Below are 15,994 nucleotides of genomic sequence, written 5' to 3'. Positions count from 1 at the left end.
GCTGCTTTGAGCAGGGGTGTTGTACTAGAGCACCCAGAGGACCCTTCCAATTTCCGCTATTTAGTGATTCTATGATTCCATATCTACCAGACATCAGCAAAGTCAAACTTATCAAAATCTAGGTAACTTCTATATCTTCAGCAAAGCTAAGCTGAACAAAGAAGGCAAAAGAAAACAGATCTGAAAGATTGAGTTTATTCACTACTAAACTCATGAAGTAGGCATATACCAAACTGGATCTTTCCTTGTCTTCGGTCAGCGCCATATTCTACAGGTGTTATCCTTGCTCCCTAGTAATAAAAACACATTGTGAGGCAATCAGTATTTTTAGCTGAGATCATCCTGCATCCCATATTTTGGTAGTTCGCTCAAAAGATCAAAGTGATCACAAATACTCTGTTCACATTTCCCACTCCCATGATTTTTCATCTAAAGGGAATGAAACCTGAACAGAATGCAGTGCCAAATACACAAAAGGAGTGCTCCCATCTAAAAAACTTTGCATTTTGCTCATCCAGACCTCATCACTGCATGAGAAAATGGCTTAGTCACTGGTCTGGGGCTAGTACATGCCCATAGGACAGATGGTAGGGTATGCCCATGCCTCTATACAAATTTGTTCATGGCCATATTCACTTAAGCCTCAGTTCCAAAGTGAGTTTCTAGCTTTTTTTTTTGATTACACTTTGAGTCACTGCTGGTACCTGCATTTGGGATATGGCCCCAGAACACTTTTCAGATTCTAATGTTGTTACTATAACAAGATTTAAAATCTGTCTCAAAAAAAAAGAAAAAAAATTGGGATATATTAGTTACCTGTAATGATTATATCGCCTTTGTAATTGAAAGCGCAGGAGAATATCTCATCAGTGTGACCCTCTAATATCTGAAGGCAGTGTCCAGTAGCAGCATCCCAGAGTCGAGCTGTTTTATCAGAGCTGGCTGTTAGTATATGATTGCCTTTAGGGTTGAAACATATCTTCAAAAAAATACAGAAAAGAGTTCTATTACTTAGCAAGTCAATATGCCTAGAACAAGAAGCACATCTAGTGATTAAAAAGTGAAAACAGAAAGCAGTAACTCTTGCATTCAGTTTTTCAGCTAAAAGTCAGGACAGTATTCCACTAGAGCCTCCCTGGCAAACTTCTGTGGCTGAAAACTTTGTGTATGTGCAAACGTCTATAAACAATGAGCTTACTATAGGATTAAGACTTCAGGACATTATCCTCCAAAATCACACAACTGTAACAACTGTACTTAAATGTTACCATCATTCCAATGTAAAATTCACAGGTTTTATAGCATTCTACGTTAAATAACATACATCTCTATAATGTCAAAATTTCCACTGAAGGCAACTCATTTTTTAGTATGTCTCCATATTTGTTAAACATTCACTGCCAAAATTGCGTGCATTTCCAGATAATCAGATGTATTTTTACAGTACTACCAGACAATACCAGGTTTACTATATAATGCAAAATTGCTTAATTCCCGAGGGCAAAATGCCTGTTCGCCAGAAATCACATTTCCAAGTAATAAACTTCCCAAGTGATCACGGCTACACAGAACATCTGCAGAAATTGATTGACTTTTCAACACGCTCCCAGATAAGCAGAATCTCTCTTCCAGCAAAGAAATTACACGAGCGCTAAGGACCCTGATGGGAGCTGTCCCTAACCCACCCACGCATCAGCATGTATTCAGACTGCATTCCTCAGTGCATCTACACTGAGTGTGAAATATTGCACTGATTTTATTAAGTGAGGGAAGACTAGCCCTTCTGAACCTAATATTCTCTCAGTGGAGTGATTGTAATAGCCAAATAAACACAATGAAAGCACATGAGTTTTGTTCACCAAGAACCATCCTAGTTTCAAAATATTAATATTTCAATTATAAAATACATCAGACAAAAGCAGCACAGACTTAGCATACTAGCCTGGCAGCTAGTGAGAACTATCCATTTGAAAGAATAAGGAAAAGTTGCAAGCATTAAATAACAAAGTTTGAAAAATATGTACAGTTTTGGAAGTAACTAAATGTATTTGGAACTGAACTTTGGCATTCAAAATTGAGCCAGGCAAGACTTCCAGCAAAGTACATGAGTACCCTCCTCATGACCAAGTGATTTTTGAAACAAGTTTTATACTTCCAAGTCCCTTATGCACTTTTGAAAATAAGACTCTCCATGTATTTTGCCACAGAAATATGCTTTTTCTGTTCCATTCTATAAATCAGGTGTGCAGAGAAATGAAAGAGAGTAAAGAGTAAAAATTTGGTAGAAGCAAGGAATAAGGATGATGGTAAAAGCCTCAGAGGCAAGAGCCTTAAGGTGTCATCAAGAGACTAAAAAACTTGTGCTTATTCTGTCAGAGAATCTGGGTACTCCAATGGTATAATAACTCAAGTACAATTTAAGACAGGTCAGACAGAGCTCTATTAGCAGTGATCGTAGCGTGCAAACATTCAGACAGCATCTCACTCTCTGCTCCCCTGTTCTCTGCCAAGCAATTGCGGAGACCCAACCTATATATGTTTCAGAAAAAGGAAAAAGGTAAGGAAAAGCAGTAATTTCAATGTTAACTAAGCCAGGTATCCATCCCTGGGAGGGAGGGACTTCTTAAGTAGCTTACTAACTGCCACAATTCTGAGGAATCAAATAGTAAATAACATGACAATATGGAGAGATGTCTCTTGGAGGAGCCTATAGGAGTGGCACATCCAGTATTATCTTAGCTCAGAAGTGGGGAGTTGGAAACAATCATTGGCTAATAGATTTTAGTCAAAACAAGCATTCTTCAGTAAAGATAACTTCTTCGCCAGACCTCTCAATCTTAAACTTTACCACTACACACTTTAACAGTGTTCCTGTGTCATGGGATAACTGGTGGATCGGATGTCACACATAAATAAGAAAAGGTGCAAACCACAAACAACTTACCTTTGAAATTTCACCTCCATGCCCTTCTAGCTTCGCAATGCACTTTTTTGTTTCTGCATTATAGATTCTTGCTGACCCTGTTGTAGTAGATTAGGAGCCATTTGTGATTGTTGTGTTTAAGCATGCATTTCAATAAGAATATTTTAATAAGGTTGGAAGGGCCTCACCCTCAGGTTTGATTTCAAAAGAAATAGAAGACTTTCTTAACACAGTTTCCTCCAAGGACAAAGTATGTCAAAAAGGATCTGTAATCTGGTTGGAAAAGGTTGATTTATGAATAGTTTCTGCTGGAAAACTTCTGAAATGTGAATACAAATGTCCACATAAAACATGGACCGCATAGAACACTGAAGTCTGTAATTTCAGAATGCACGTACAATATATTTAGAAAGCCTTAGTTATATTTCAGATATGCATTCTATTTAATAAGCTATTAATTATACTTAATAAGCTATTGATTACATTTCAGGAAACTTTTTATATTGTCTTATGTCTTAATTTAGCAATCACAGCAAATCAGATCCAGTGTCCCCCATCTGGTAGCCTGTTTCTGAAAGTGCAAAATCAAAACACTTAAGTATGTAAAAATAATGTGGTGTTGTCAGTATGTGCTACCATAACACTGTGCAGATGAATACAAAATCTATTTATTCCGATTCCTAAAAAAAAAAAATTAAAAATTAATAAGCATGCAAAACTGCTGCATACCAATACCAAAACAAAACTGCCTCTTTATTGTGTATTTTCCTGCTATGCATTTGGAAAGCAGTGTAGCAAATCCACCATTAAAATTCCAGCTACCTTTGGCATTTAAGCCTAAATTTGAGCCACCCAAATAAAACTTAACTCAAAAACTACTTACCTAAACATTTAGAATGCATTTTCAACCACAAGTCAATTATTCCCCTACAAGTTTGAAGTTAAAGGGGAAAAACATATTGAGTTGATTAAAATGTAAAAAAATAAGAAATTTTTCACTGGGGAAAATTTTTTAAATTTAATGCCAAACTTTCTATAATGCAAAAACATTGCTTGATCTATAGTTTCGAGTCACAATACTCCATTTCTATCAAGCTTCATTCAAAGCAAAACCAAAGGAAAAATTCAGTTTATGCTACTGCTGCAACTCTTACAGCAGTCCTAGTCACTTCACTTACCATCAGCGGAGGCAGTTGCAATACGCTGGCCAGCATAATCAAAGCAGACATCCAATATTTCATCACTATGACCTGTTAAAGTTGCTATATGTGTCCCAGTCATAGCATTCCACAGCTGCATAGATAAAGAAGGGTAATTTTTTTGTTTATTTTGACTAATTTACTTGATAGATATCTAGTAGATCCATAAAACAACAGGTGTAGGCCCTTTCTGATGTCTGACTGAAGGTATGAACATGAAACTTGGATATAAATCAATAGAGTCACTGTTCAGTCAGTTTAATGAATAACTATATATTTTTTATTTCAGTGTATGGATTAAATGAGCCTTAATATATATATTATTATTATTATTTAACTGGACTTCACTGAAATTAATAAGCTTATAGGTTTTACATTTAGTTGTAAATTCTTTAATGAATTACATATAATACTAGTTTAAAATAATGCTCCTCCATTTTCAAAAGATATATTTTTATCTATCAAGTAGCTGTATTCAGTACATACTCAACTTTCTCACCATGCATGTTTTGTCCATCGATCCAGTGACAATGAGAGAACAGTCCCAGTTGAACTGTGCACTGCTAATCTCTCCTCTGTGACCTATTAAAGTATGTAACATCCTATAAAAAGACAATTTACATTTTAATGTGTATTTTTATATATGCATATAAATTATAAATGAGTTTATAAAACGGTATAGTTAAGGTGTCAAGTCTTCACCATTTTATCCATTAAAGCAATTAAATGGAGTGGTACAGCTCATTTACATTTCTAGTGCTACATCAATTCCATTTTTTACCATTGAGACAAAGAGGCAGTAAGGAATAAAATGGCAAAGTACTCCCTTCTCATGCAAAAATACTTCAGCAAATGTATCTCCAGTGAAATGTGATGACTTCCCAGAGCCAGAGACAGATTTCTTGTATTCATCTACATACCAAGAACATATAGCAAGTTTTTCCACATTATTCTCCCATTATCCTACTTCAACGGAGTGTAGAGAGTATGCGTTTAAAACTCCATATAATCTAAGTCTTTTGTAAAATCCACGGGAGATCAAATGGAACTTAATCAGGTACTTAATGTTAGCATGTTCCCAAGAAACAGGGAAATGACAGCCAAACTGAAATATGATTTCTAATCCTCATTAGTCTTAAACTTCTTGCTGTACAAAGACTGAAAATATTAATTCCATTAAATTCTTCAGCTTTAGCGGAATAGAGAGGGTACAATTAGCCATTATTGCTTCCTATGAATTAATGGCCTATAAAGCAATGAACCCTAAAAAAGATTAATTGCTATATGTATTAAAGGATTAGTAAATTAGGTTATTATTGTAACGCTAATATCACTGTATCATTAATAGAAAACTGCTTTAACTAATGGATAAACTAATGACCAGAAAAACAACTAAATGAGTTTAACTGAAATGTTTTTATTCATTGCATAAGATATATAAGGGTAGCTAAATCAATATATATGCTAAATGAACAGCAAAGCAAATCTCCTGAGCAACTGAATTTTCTATTTGTTTATGATGACAAAAACTCGATTATACTCATGACATTTTATTTTTACTCCTTTTACTTTCTAACAATGTGAGACCTGCACTGTTGTAATTGTATAGACCTTTTTACAGTAAAAACAAGCAGAAAACAAGTGGAAAACGTCTTAATTTTGTGAACATATTATTTGGCCATCAAGACTGCTGCTATTGTAATACCTAATACCCAAAATACCTAGTAATGAAAAAAAGTTTTAATTTAAAATTTAAAAGCTTTAATTTCCAAATTTCAAAAAGGCAGTCTGGGTTTCAAACTTCAACATAAATATCTGATCAATAGACAGAATAAATAGCAACATGTGGAATATCTCACGGAAACCACAACCTATAAGACACACAAATAGAAAGAACTCAAAACAGGCTTGTGAAATGCCACAAAAATTTTCCATTTAAATTATTTTAAAAAAAAAAAAAAAAAAACCACCAAAACAGCTTCAGTCATGATAATACTTCTTTAGCCTTCAGTTTCCAATGAAATTTAATACATGGATGCTCTAATATTTGCACCATAATTGCAAATAAGAAGAAACTGTCTCTCAGCATCCTGGTGTCCGGCACTCATGACCCTTTACAGGCTGTTGATTTGTCAAATGAAGCTTTGAAGACCCCCTTCAACAGAACTATAGCTGACTGTATCTGCTATTGAGATGTTATTGGTGAAATACAGACCTGTATTACAAAAAGCACGTGCCCCCCCCTCCTTCTTTTTTTAATTTTCACATTTTTTGAAAACAATCTTGAACCTTCTTGAGATTTCTTGTCCCTACACCAACTTCCTTCAGGATAATTCTGGATACATACTCAGAATAAAACTGAAGATTAAAGGCTCTCATCAGAGGCAGCCAGCAAAATTAAAAGAAACTTCAAACTCAAAGTTGGAAAGCAGTGTTTCTCATGTATTTTATATGGTGAAAGATGGCCAGTCACAACCCCACCTACAAGGTTTTTGCAAATCTGCCTGAACCTATACACAGAAGAGTATGATCAGCTCAGACTTTTTGACTGCAACTTTTCGTTATTACTAAATGTATACATGCCCAGCTGTCATCTAAAAGGCTGAGTGCTGGCCCTTGGACAATTATATTGCCCATGAGCTAACTACCACAGCTGCCAGTGTTTAAACAAGAATCTTCTCCTTCATATTCTGCTTCATGATATTGACCCTGATGTGAAAACCACATTCTTTTCTTAGACAAAAAGAATGCAACATGAAAATCCCAAGAGTTTGACTTCACTGCAGGCGCAGACAAGAAGCTGGAAGAAGAAGCTGTTTAAAAAAAAAATAATTTGCAAGAACACCAGGCTGAATGAAGTTGAATCCAAAGGTCCAATTTGCTGAATGAGCACCTCCTGAGTATTTACATGCCAAACATTAAACTGCTGGTATTGGGTAAGTTCAAAGCTTGCAGGATCAAGCCTTAAATGATGTACTATGTGTACATTATTTTTCAAATTGCCTGATTATTCTCATTTTGAAGATATACACATTGTTTATTACCCCTAGATATCACTATACACACACTTTCCTTTTATATATAAATTTCAGAGATATTTCCCTTGCTCTCACAAAAAGAAGACATCACCTCTGAAAACATAATAGAATTGTTATTTTCATAAATTACTTTGTCAGTAATCAGAGCAATCATTTTATTATTCTACTTATACTGAATTTCCAGTTGAAAAAAACAAGTGGATTTGTCAGGATACTACAAGTCCATATCTAACTACTACATTATTATTTGTTGGCATCATAATCAAAGGATTTTGTTCTCTGCAGTCAGAGTGGCCGAATTTTCTCCTTTTTAAAATGTACCCTGATATAAAGGACTGTTAGAAGGAAAACAGACCCTCTGTGGTTTATACAGACAATGTCACCAGACTAATTTGCTATGACATAACACATGCTTTCTTTCTACTTAAACAGTCTGTTCCATCTAGAAATTCTAGACACCTTCCAAACCATGAGTTTCCATGCTGATAAAATATTTTCCTGTTTGGAGAATTCATCAGCAACAAACACAGGATCTGTCCATTCTGTCTGTCTCCTCAGTGCTAATAAGATGGAAGTTTGGAGAAAAAAAATATACAAAAGCATTTTGTGAGCAGCACTCCTTTTCAGAAGAACAAAAGGAACAGGAGTAAAAAATGGTAAGATAAAGGAATGCATACTCTAAATGAAGCGAAAATACAAGGTCTGTAATTTATAGCTCAACATTGTCTTTTCATTTGACATTAAAACATGCAATGTAAAATTATATTTATTAGTATCTTAGTACCTGCCAGTGCCAACATCCCACACTGCTACTGTCTGGTCAAAGGAGCCAGTGATAATCCTATCTCCAGTGGTGTTGAAAGACAATGCAATAATTTCTGCTGAGTGCCCCTGAGAAAATTTTTTTAAAAGAGTAAGAGAAAGCAAATTATGAGTTTTCCATTAATGTCATTCAATATGTAGCTTTTTTTTCAGTAGCACAATCCATCTATAACCCTTCAATATATAATTTATGGTCTTGTCCACTATATCACAATTTTGACAAAAAGATCTACTAGACTGTGGAATAGTCAATATCCCAACAACTGCAAAAAATCAAGCACACCACTGGACAATTGCTGACTGCTTAAGTGATGTCATCAGTGCATATTTTCCATATTTGACTTAAACAGAATCACATTTGTTCACCAATACATACTGAAATCAAATGATTCATCGACAGTAACCTACAGTACAGCTTGTCATTGGTGTTGGTAGAGAGACGTGGAAAAATGAATGTAAGCATACTTATAAGCTATAAAGGTTCACACATTCCATTGCGCTTTGTTCCACTCAGGGCTCTGAGGAAGGGAAAGTCAAGGAGGAGAAAATGCTACTCCCACTCTTTAGGCCACATACACCAAAGGAAGCTTAAGTACTCACTACCTGTTATTTAGGATTTAGGCGAGAAAAATGCATTGAAACAGCACAGGCCAATCTGAACCTGTGAGATCCCAGCAAGGCACACAGAGAAAGGAGACGTCACAATCTAAAGGTAATTGGATGGCTTTCCTCTGCTGATGTTTACAAGAAGATGATCCATGATGTAGTGTCCAGATGTAGTGTCTGACATAAAGTAACTCTGAGAACATTAATGTTAATGCAGTCATAATAAATATAGCGAAGCGTTTTAATGAGCGATGGAAGGCATTCTGATCTATAGCAGTAATGTCACTGAAATGAGAAAAATCTGCCTTTTGATAAATAGGACTTCTCATAAAACACCATAGCTTTATTATTCCCTTCAAGTATTCTTAATCTGTTTTGTAACTGCAGCCACTGCAGGACCCACCTCGTAACAGAAACTCCACAAATTCTGAAACTCTTGTAAGGGTTATACTGTTACTTATCTGTTAGAAAACTAAGGAAGCAAGGAATGCCTTTAAAAACATAAAGAAGGCAAACATACACTTAAAGTGACTATTTCTTCTCCTTTCTCTATATCCCATAATTTGGCAGTGGTATCCATGCTTCCAGTTGCCACCACTGTGCTCTGAAGATTAAATGATAAACACACCTGTAGCAAGAAACATTAGATGGAAAAAAAAAACAATAGGCCAAGATTAATATTTTTAAACAAGACAAAAGTCTGCCTTAGTATTTTATGGCATTCAGAAAAATTGCAGAGTTCTTCCAACAGTTCACTAGAAGACCAACAAACCCTTATCACAGCTCTGGATGACTACTCAAATCAAATGGACTAATTGGCTGCTTTGCAATGGCAATGCATTAAAGAGACTCACTGGAAGATTTCCTGTATTGTTTTCTGAGCTTGGATTAAAATTCACTATCTAGGTACTTCATCTTGTGTCACATGGAGAAATTATTTAGTTCACAAAGTTCTAATCAAAATCAAGACTGAAGCAGTTTGTTAATGTATTAACAGCGCATAACTGGCAGAGAACTATATATTCAGTATCAGTGTCTACATCAGTGTCTGTAATACAATAGATAAACTTATGCAATCTTAATAAACAGCTACAAATTTCTAAACCTCCTCCTATAATTCCAAGATGTTTTAGTCACACACACACTTTCACACTCCTGCATGCACACTCATCCCCTCTCACAAGATGAGTGGGTTACAAGTGCAGCCCCCTTGCCTAGGAGTATGTGTTCCCCTACTTGCACCCACCTCCCCTAAGAGACACGAGTGCTCTAGCTTTCGTTGAATCCATGCTACTTCCTACAATCTGCTGATCCACGCGCCAGAGCGAAGGCATCCAAATTCACACGTGCACATCTTACAGTGGGGGACAAGAGGGCCTTTTTCTTGAACCCCATACTGACAATCCACTAGCTGGATGCAGACTCCTCACAGTTTCTCTGAGAGGAAGGCTCTGCTCTCTGGTCTAGGCAGAGACTGTGATGCCCAGGGTGACTTCTGGAAGCACCAAGAGCAGGTTTTGACAATTGCTGCTTCCAGACTAATGTCTCCCCCACCCTGTAACAATTTGTCTTGATTCTTTTATACTTCTTTCCGGGCTTTTCTACTTCTTCATTTCAAAATTCTCCTTAAGATTCTCCAGTTACCGTTCAATCTGACTGACAGTACTCCCTAACACTATAATATGGTAGGCTTCCTCTTTAACTTGATCAGTCTGGGGCAGAGACCCTCCAGGCAGTTCTATGTACCACAAAACAAACAGACTCTGTACACTCACACTCTTATCTTAACATGTGTCATTATCTAGGCCATTTTCCAAGACCATTACCAAAACATAGTATTTATTTATGAGAAAGCAAGAACAAAAGCTCAACAACTTCCTTAAATCATTTTTCATATTAAAAAAATCACAGTCATCTTTCCCTGCCTGCGTCGTCGGCCGGACTTTTTCTTTTTTTTTTTTTTTTTTTTTTTTTTTTTTTTTTTTTTTTTCTTTTTTTCTACTGAATAACTATGGACATGCCCTTGCCAGCAATATGTCATATGCAATAATGGCCTTTCAGAAACAGGTCTCATTCAGAGAAACACATCATTTTCTGCTGGCTATTATCTTCTACTAATTACTTGCTAGCACAAATCATAACACTTTGGGTCTAATCTAAGCCCTACAGAAGTCAGAAGAAATTGAAAGGCCTTTAAATATTTAGCTAACTGATTTGTGGAAACAAAATCACTGCAGCCTGTCTCAATAAGCAAACACGTTCTCCACGGTAAGGGATAACTGTTTCAAAGTATCCAGAGAACCAAAACCCCACTGGAACCAGCTTCACGTTCCACCAGGGTAAACCACCATTTTCTCACACTAGTCACAGGCCTCACAATCTACAAATTAAATTCCACTTGTTTCGAGGAACAATTTCCAGAAATGCTTTACTCAATAATGACTTCATAGCTTTTTTAAAAAATAAATATATTCTGCATTGAAATTAAGACTTTTAGTGGATTTGCTGTGATCTTTAAAATGAGAAAGCTGTGCATCAAGATATTTGCTATTGCTAATAGGGCTCCTAGTGTGTTGGAACATTTTTAAGCCTGAACTGTTTTAATTTCATGTATCTTTGACATTTCAGCTTCCCACATATTCCCAGTTAACACACTTAAAATTTCAGAAATTCATTCTTCTATGGCTCCAGTTGGCCCTGTACGTGAAGTACAGATCTCAGTGTGAAAGACAACAATACAAGCAATGATGTTCTTGTGTATTTAGTTCTGCAAATATGAAAGGCAATGGGTACATAAAATGGGGTACATAAACAAGTCAGGGAATAAATATGTGCAATAAATTGAAAATTCCAATTGTTATGCTACTTTTCAAAAATGTTTTAACGGTTAGCAGACAAGGGAAATTGGAACAAACTAAAAATATCTTTTCAAACTGTATACAATGTTTTATTCTATTTCTTAAGAACTGTCAGACTATCTTTTCTTGCAGTGCAGAAATATTCACAATGTCTGAATGCATGAATAGATGCAGCAGAACAGCTGCCCCTTCCAGTGTCAGCTCACAGGGACTTGGAATCCGCAGCCATCAGTGATGGTCTGTTGAAGCATAAAGGAATAAGAAACGTCCATCAGTACTCACTATTTCTGCACTATGTCCTCTGAAAGTATGATAACATTTTCCTGTTTCCGTACTCCACAGTTTGCAGGTTTTATCAAAAGATCCAGTGGCAATCTTGTCACTAAATGGAAAAAAATCCTGTCATTTGTATTTAGAAAAAAACTTCTGACTTCAAAGACAGTAGAACTCACAGAAACAATACCCAGTCATCAAAACTTGCATGCATTTTGGTGCATTCTGCTGCACTGCAAGATCCTGGAGCAGGATTTCACAAACAGAAAGTACGTTAAGGGAAAAAATTAGCAGACATAATTCATTTCTAAATCAGCTACTGTGCCTATCTAGTAGCACAGAATTGTTCATAACTGATGACTAACCTACATTAGGGATGAGGTTATCTGCTATACTTCCAGATGTATTTAAAAGTTATTTCATCAGATAGCATCTGTTTGTTTATCAACAGTTATAAGCCCTTCTAAGAAGCAGTTTACCCAAATTTCAGAAGTGGAAATCCACTCCCACTGAAGCATTGTGACCAACTGCAGTTAGAGCAAGACTGAAGTGAATTACCCAGATTTTATTTACTGAACTTCTAATTTAAAAGTAGCTCATCAGGGGTTTGCTTACTATATATTGCTTTTCTGCTTTTATGTGACAGTCTAGTTATTGGTCTTTGCACATTTTTTTGTCATACATTAGTTTCTTCAAAGTATATAAGAGTTTCATTAATTGCTTTTTTAATGTAAAGAATGATATCGCAATATAAGACATTGATATGGTGGGTTCTAGGTTGGATAAAGTCTTCACCTAGAAGGAAATGATGATGCTCCAAAGAGCATAAGAACTAGCTCTTTAACACTTATTTCCTGATGGTAACTCTGTATTGCTTAATTGATAAATAGCACATCTGACAGTGAAAGAAGTAATGTAATTCAATATAAAAATAGGAATTAATTTCTCTTATTTTGCAGAGAAGCAAAATGGTTTACTTACACAAAACAGCTTCCTCAGGAACCAAATAACAATAAACTTTAGTAGCCAACATGTAATTCCCCTCACCTAACAGGTGGCAATTCTAACCTAGGGCAAACAGTTATTGCAGAAATCAAGATGCACAGATTCATATTTGACATTCATACAGCGGCACCCTGTGGATTTCATAAAAATTACTCAACAGCTCTGACACTTCTAAAGCATGTCCTAAATAGTAATGAATGTACAACACCAAATGGAGAAATCCACTTTTGCTATGACAGAAATGTTCTTTCTCCTTAACTGAAGCAATATAAGGTGTCAGTAAGTACTTATATCTCACATCATATACAATGATGTAGAGGCAGTAAAGAATGATTAACGTTCAGAACTCTATCTGATCATGTAGATACTATTGAAATAAATCTGTGTTTCAAGATGTTAAACTGACTCATATATGCATTTTTCAAGACACTGAACACCTAGTGAAATGCATGCTTTGAATTTCTAAATTTCATTTTAAAAAAATTATAGCAGAAAACATGCTTGAATGTATCTCTCATACAAATAATATACAGTTTCATCCCATGGTGATTAGCTATAGTTGAACTTTACAAATTCAGAATTTGAACTTTTTCAATCTGAGATAGTCAATTTTATGTTGAAGTTTGAGTAACAGTTCTGTATTTGCAAAATAACACGATAAGCAATTATGATGTATCTCAGAGAAAATATATTTACCCATAGGGATTATTGAAAGCTATTGCATAGACGACATTTCTGTGTCCCTCCAGTGTACGTAGCTCTTCTCCTGATGCAGTATCCCATACTTTGCAGGTTCTGTCATAGCTTCCAGTGATAAAGCTAAAGCAAAGAGAAATTAATTTCTGGATACATAAGTATCTTACTGGTCCTGGTGCATAGTCAAATGAGTTATTTCCACAAATTTCAGTTAGCACTGCCTCAAACCCTAAATCTCTTCTTTCTTTCAAAAATATAGATTAATGACCATAGAAGTTCCTTTCCTTTTTTTATTTAAATATTACTCATTAAAAACACCTTGTTTCTAATCTTTAATATATTTCAACTAAAAAGCAAGCTGCTGCTTTCAAGACATGAAGGAAAAAATTATTAGGCATATGCCTACAGTGAAATCAATTAATGTAAAATTCCAGAGAAAGTCCCAAATGAATTTCTGTCAAATACTCATTTAGCTTTTAATAATATTCACTTTATTGCCATAAAGGTATTTCATTCTGAAATATGGTAATTGTCAACAAACTATCACCTTGGAAGAAAAAAAATTACATAAATTGAATCTCACGCACTACCTTTTTGCATCTCCCATTGGTTCTCCCACAAAGGCCTGAAATGCAATCCCCAATCACACTTGAAGCTGCTTATAAGCAGCACAGCTGAATTCTTTTTGCAGCAAGATAATTCCCTTACAACTTAATTTACAAATACAGAACTTCAGTTAGGGATTATATATTTTGACTTTGAAAACAACTTACCAGGAACCAGATTTGTTAAATGCTACATTAGTCAGTGGCAATATATGTGCTCTCAGTACCTGAAATAGAAGTGGGAGAAGGACAACATTTGATGCAATTAAAAAAAATTGCTCAAAACATTTAATAGGTTAATATGTTCTCCTGTCAGATTAACAGTTACAGCTGTAATACGTTAAACTCTAACTAAAAAGCCCACTATTCCTCAGCAGGTCATATTGTATGGTATTGATTTCAAATTTATCTGCATTTGCTTTTTTTCCACCTCATCTGAGACCAGCAAAGTAACACTAGACCAGAGCTGAAAGGACAAAACCAGATGAGTAGGGACACTATGCCTGGTGAGATCACTGATGGAAGAAATACCAATAGCAAGCCTTATATTGTGAATCAAGACATCCAGCTGAATTGAGTATTTTGAGTCTTTTAGGTTATGGGATGCTTTCAGCTAGTATATGATTTCTTTTCAAAAAAACAGGAAGAACAGAAATGAGCTACATCTACATCCTATGAGGTCAGGACAAAAAAGGCATTCAGAACCATAACAAAGATACCTATCAAGACAAAATTCAAAGAGGGATTTTAAATTTGAAAAATCTAGTTTGTGTTTGAATAAGGTGGCTGCTGTATAACAGGGATCGCATTTCAACAACTTTCACCTATTTGTACAAGTTGGCTTCTGCTCGAGTCTAAAGTCACTGCTGACAGTGAAGTAAAGGGATGTTAAAAATACAGCAGTGGTCCATTAGGTCTTCTCTGTAGTGCAAGAATTAAGAAGAAATAATTTATGAGCAATGTCATTTCATCACTGACATATTGCCAGAGCTTCAACTTTTTCTTCTATCTCCAGTTTTCTCAGCTGCCTGTCTCCAAAGGAAAATGAAAGGAACTCAGAGATCTACTCAGAAGAGTAGGGACTGATCAAAATGGAAGAGGAATAACAGTGGTCAAGTGAAGGACTGAGGGAGAGAGAAAAAGAACAGGTATTTTATGTTAGAGAAACAGCAATTTCTGTTCTCTAGAGAAATTAAGACAACTTGTACTTTCAGCTACAGCAGTGGGAATGGGTGATCAAGATGTTGAAATGACAAAAATATTTTGCTTTTTTTAAAACAGCCACAGTATAGAAATATCTGCATATGAGAATGGATAATTATGGAAATTTATGGAAATTTGATCCATGACATTTTTAGGGCTCCATGCAGGCAGCTCTGAACAACAAACATACTTAACAATTATGAAAAAAAGGGAGGAAAATGAGATGGGTTTATGTTCAATTTCAGATCACAGGACTAATTCTGTTCTTCCAATGCCCAGTGCTGCAGTTGCTTCATTTGCAGAACTCTAAGCCAGCAAGAATTGCTTGTGCAAATGATACAATAATCAAACCCTAAGGCAATATTAAAAAAAATTTACTTCAGTTCTGCAAAATCTGCTACAGCAATAAAAATCTGCAGATCACTACAACATACCATTCCTATGAAATAGTTTAAAACCTGAGAAATTGTTACAAATGCTTGTTTCTCTGCAGGGTGCCTAACACAACACTGTCACCAGTTAATGGAAATAACAAAAAGATGGGTTTATATATTCATTTAAGATTATGCTCCAGTGCAACAGGAAAAAACATTCATTTCCAAACAATGCAAACACATGGAACATTGTTTGGGGAAAAAAAAAAAATCTCACTCTCACGCAGCTCTTGTATTTTATTAATATCTCAGAAGCACCTGATACTCATGTTTCATCTATAAGCATTAAATGGAACTGAAATATAAACCAAGTTCTTTTTACATGCTTCTAA

The 15,994-nt window shown here is 35.5% G+C and overlaps 1 protein-coding gene across 1 annotated transcript in view; it reads right to left on the bottom strand.

Moving 5' to 3' along the window:
* Window positions 1-255: 255 nt before the first annotated feature.
* Window positions 256-15,994, bottom strand: part of DAW1 (dynein assembly factor with WD repeats 1) — a 21,487-nt gene continuing 5,748 nt past the window's right edge. The window contains exons 4-13 of the mRNA XM_009639698.1: window positions 14,194-14,252; window positions 13,421-13,543; window positions 11,729-11,828; window positions 9,109-9,216; window positions 7,945-8,051; window positions 4,622-4,724; window positions 4,102-4,216; window positions 2,945-3,021; window positions 817-979; window positions 256-290 (exon numbers count right to left, since the gene is read on the bottom strand). Coding sequence (XP_009637993.1) covers window positions 256-290; window positions 817-979; window positions 2,945-3,021; window positions 4,102-4,216; window positions 4,622-4,724; window positions 7,945-8,051; window positions 9,109-9,216; window positions 11,729-11,828; window positions 13,421-13,543; window positions 14,194-14,252 — 990 coding nt within the window. The remainder of the gene's footprint in view (window positions 291-816; window positions 980-2,944; window positions 3,022-4,101; window positions 4,217-4,621; window positions 4,725-7,944; window positions 8,052-9,108; window positions 9,217-11,728; window positions 11,829-13,420; window positions 13,544-14,193; window positions 14,253-15,994) is intronic.

The sequence above is a fragment of the Egretta garzetta genome, unplaced genomic scaffold (genome assembly GCF_000687185.1).
Source record: "Egretta garzetta isolate BGI_Z169 unplaced genomic scaffold, ASM68718v1 scaffold425, whole genome shotgun sequence".
Classification (NCBI taxonomy): domain Eukaryota; kingdom Metazoa; phylum Chordata; class Aves; order Pelecaniformes; family Ardeidae; genus Egretta; species Egretta garzetta.
Note: the sequence above shows the minus strand (reverse complement) of the source record. Positions and strands in the feature narration are given on the sequence as shown.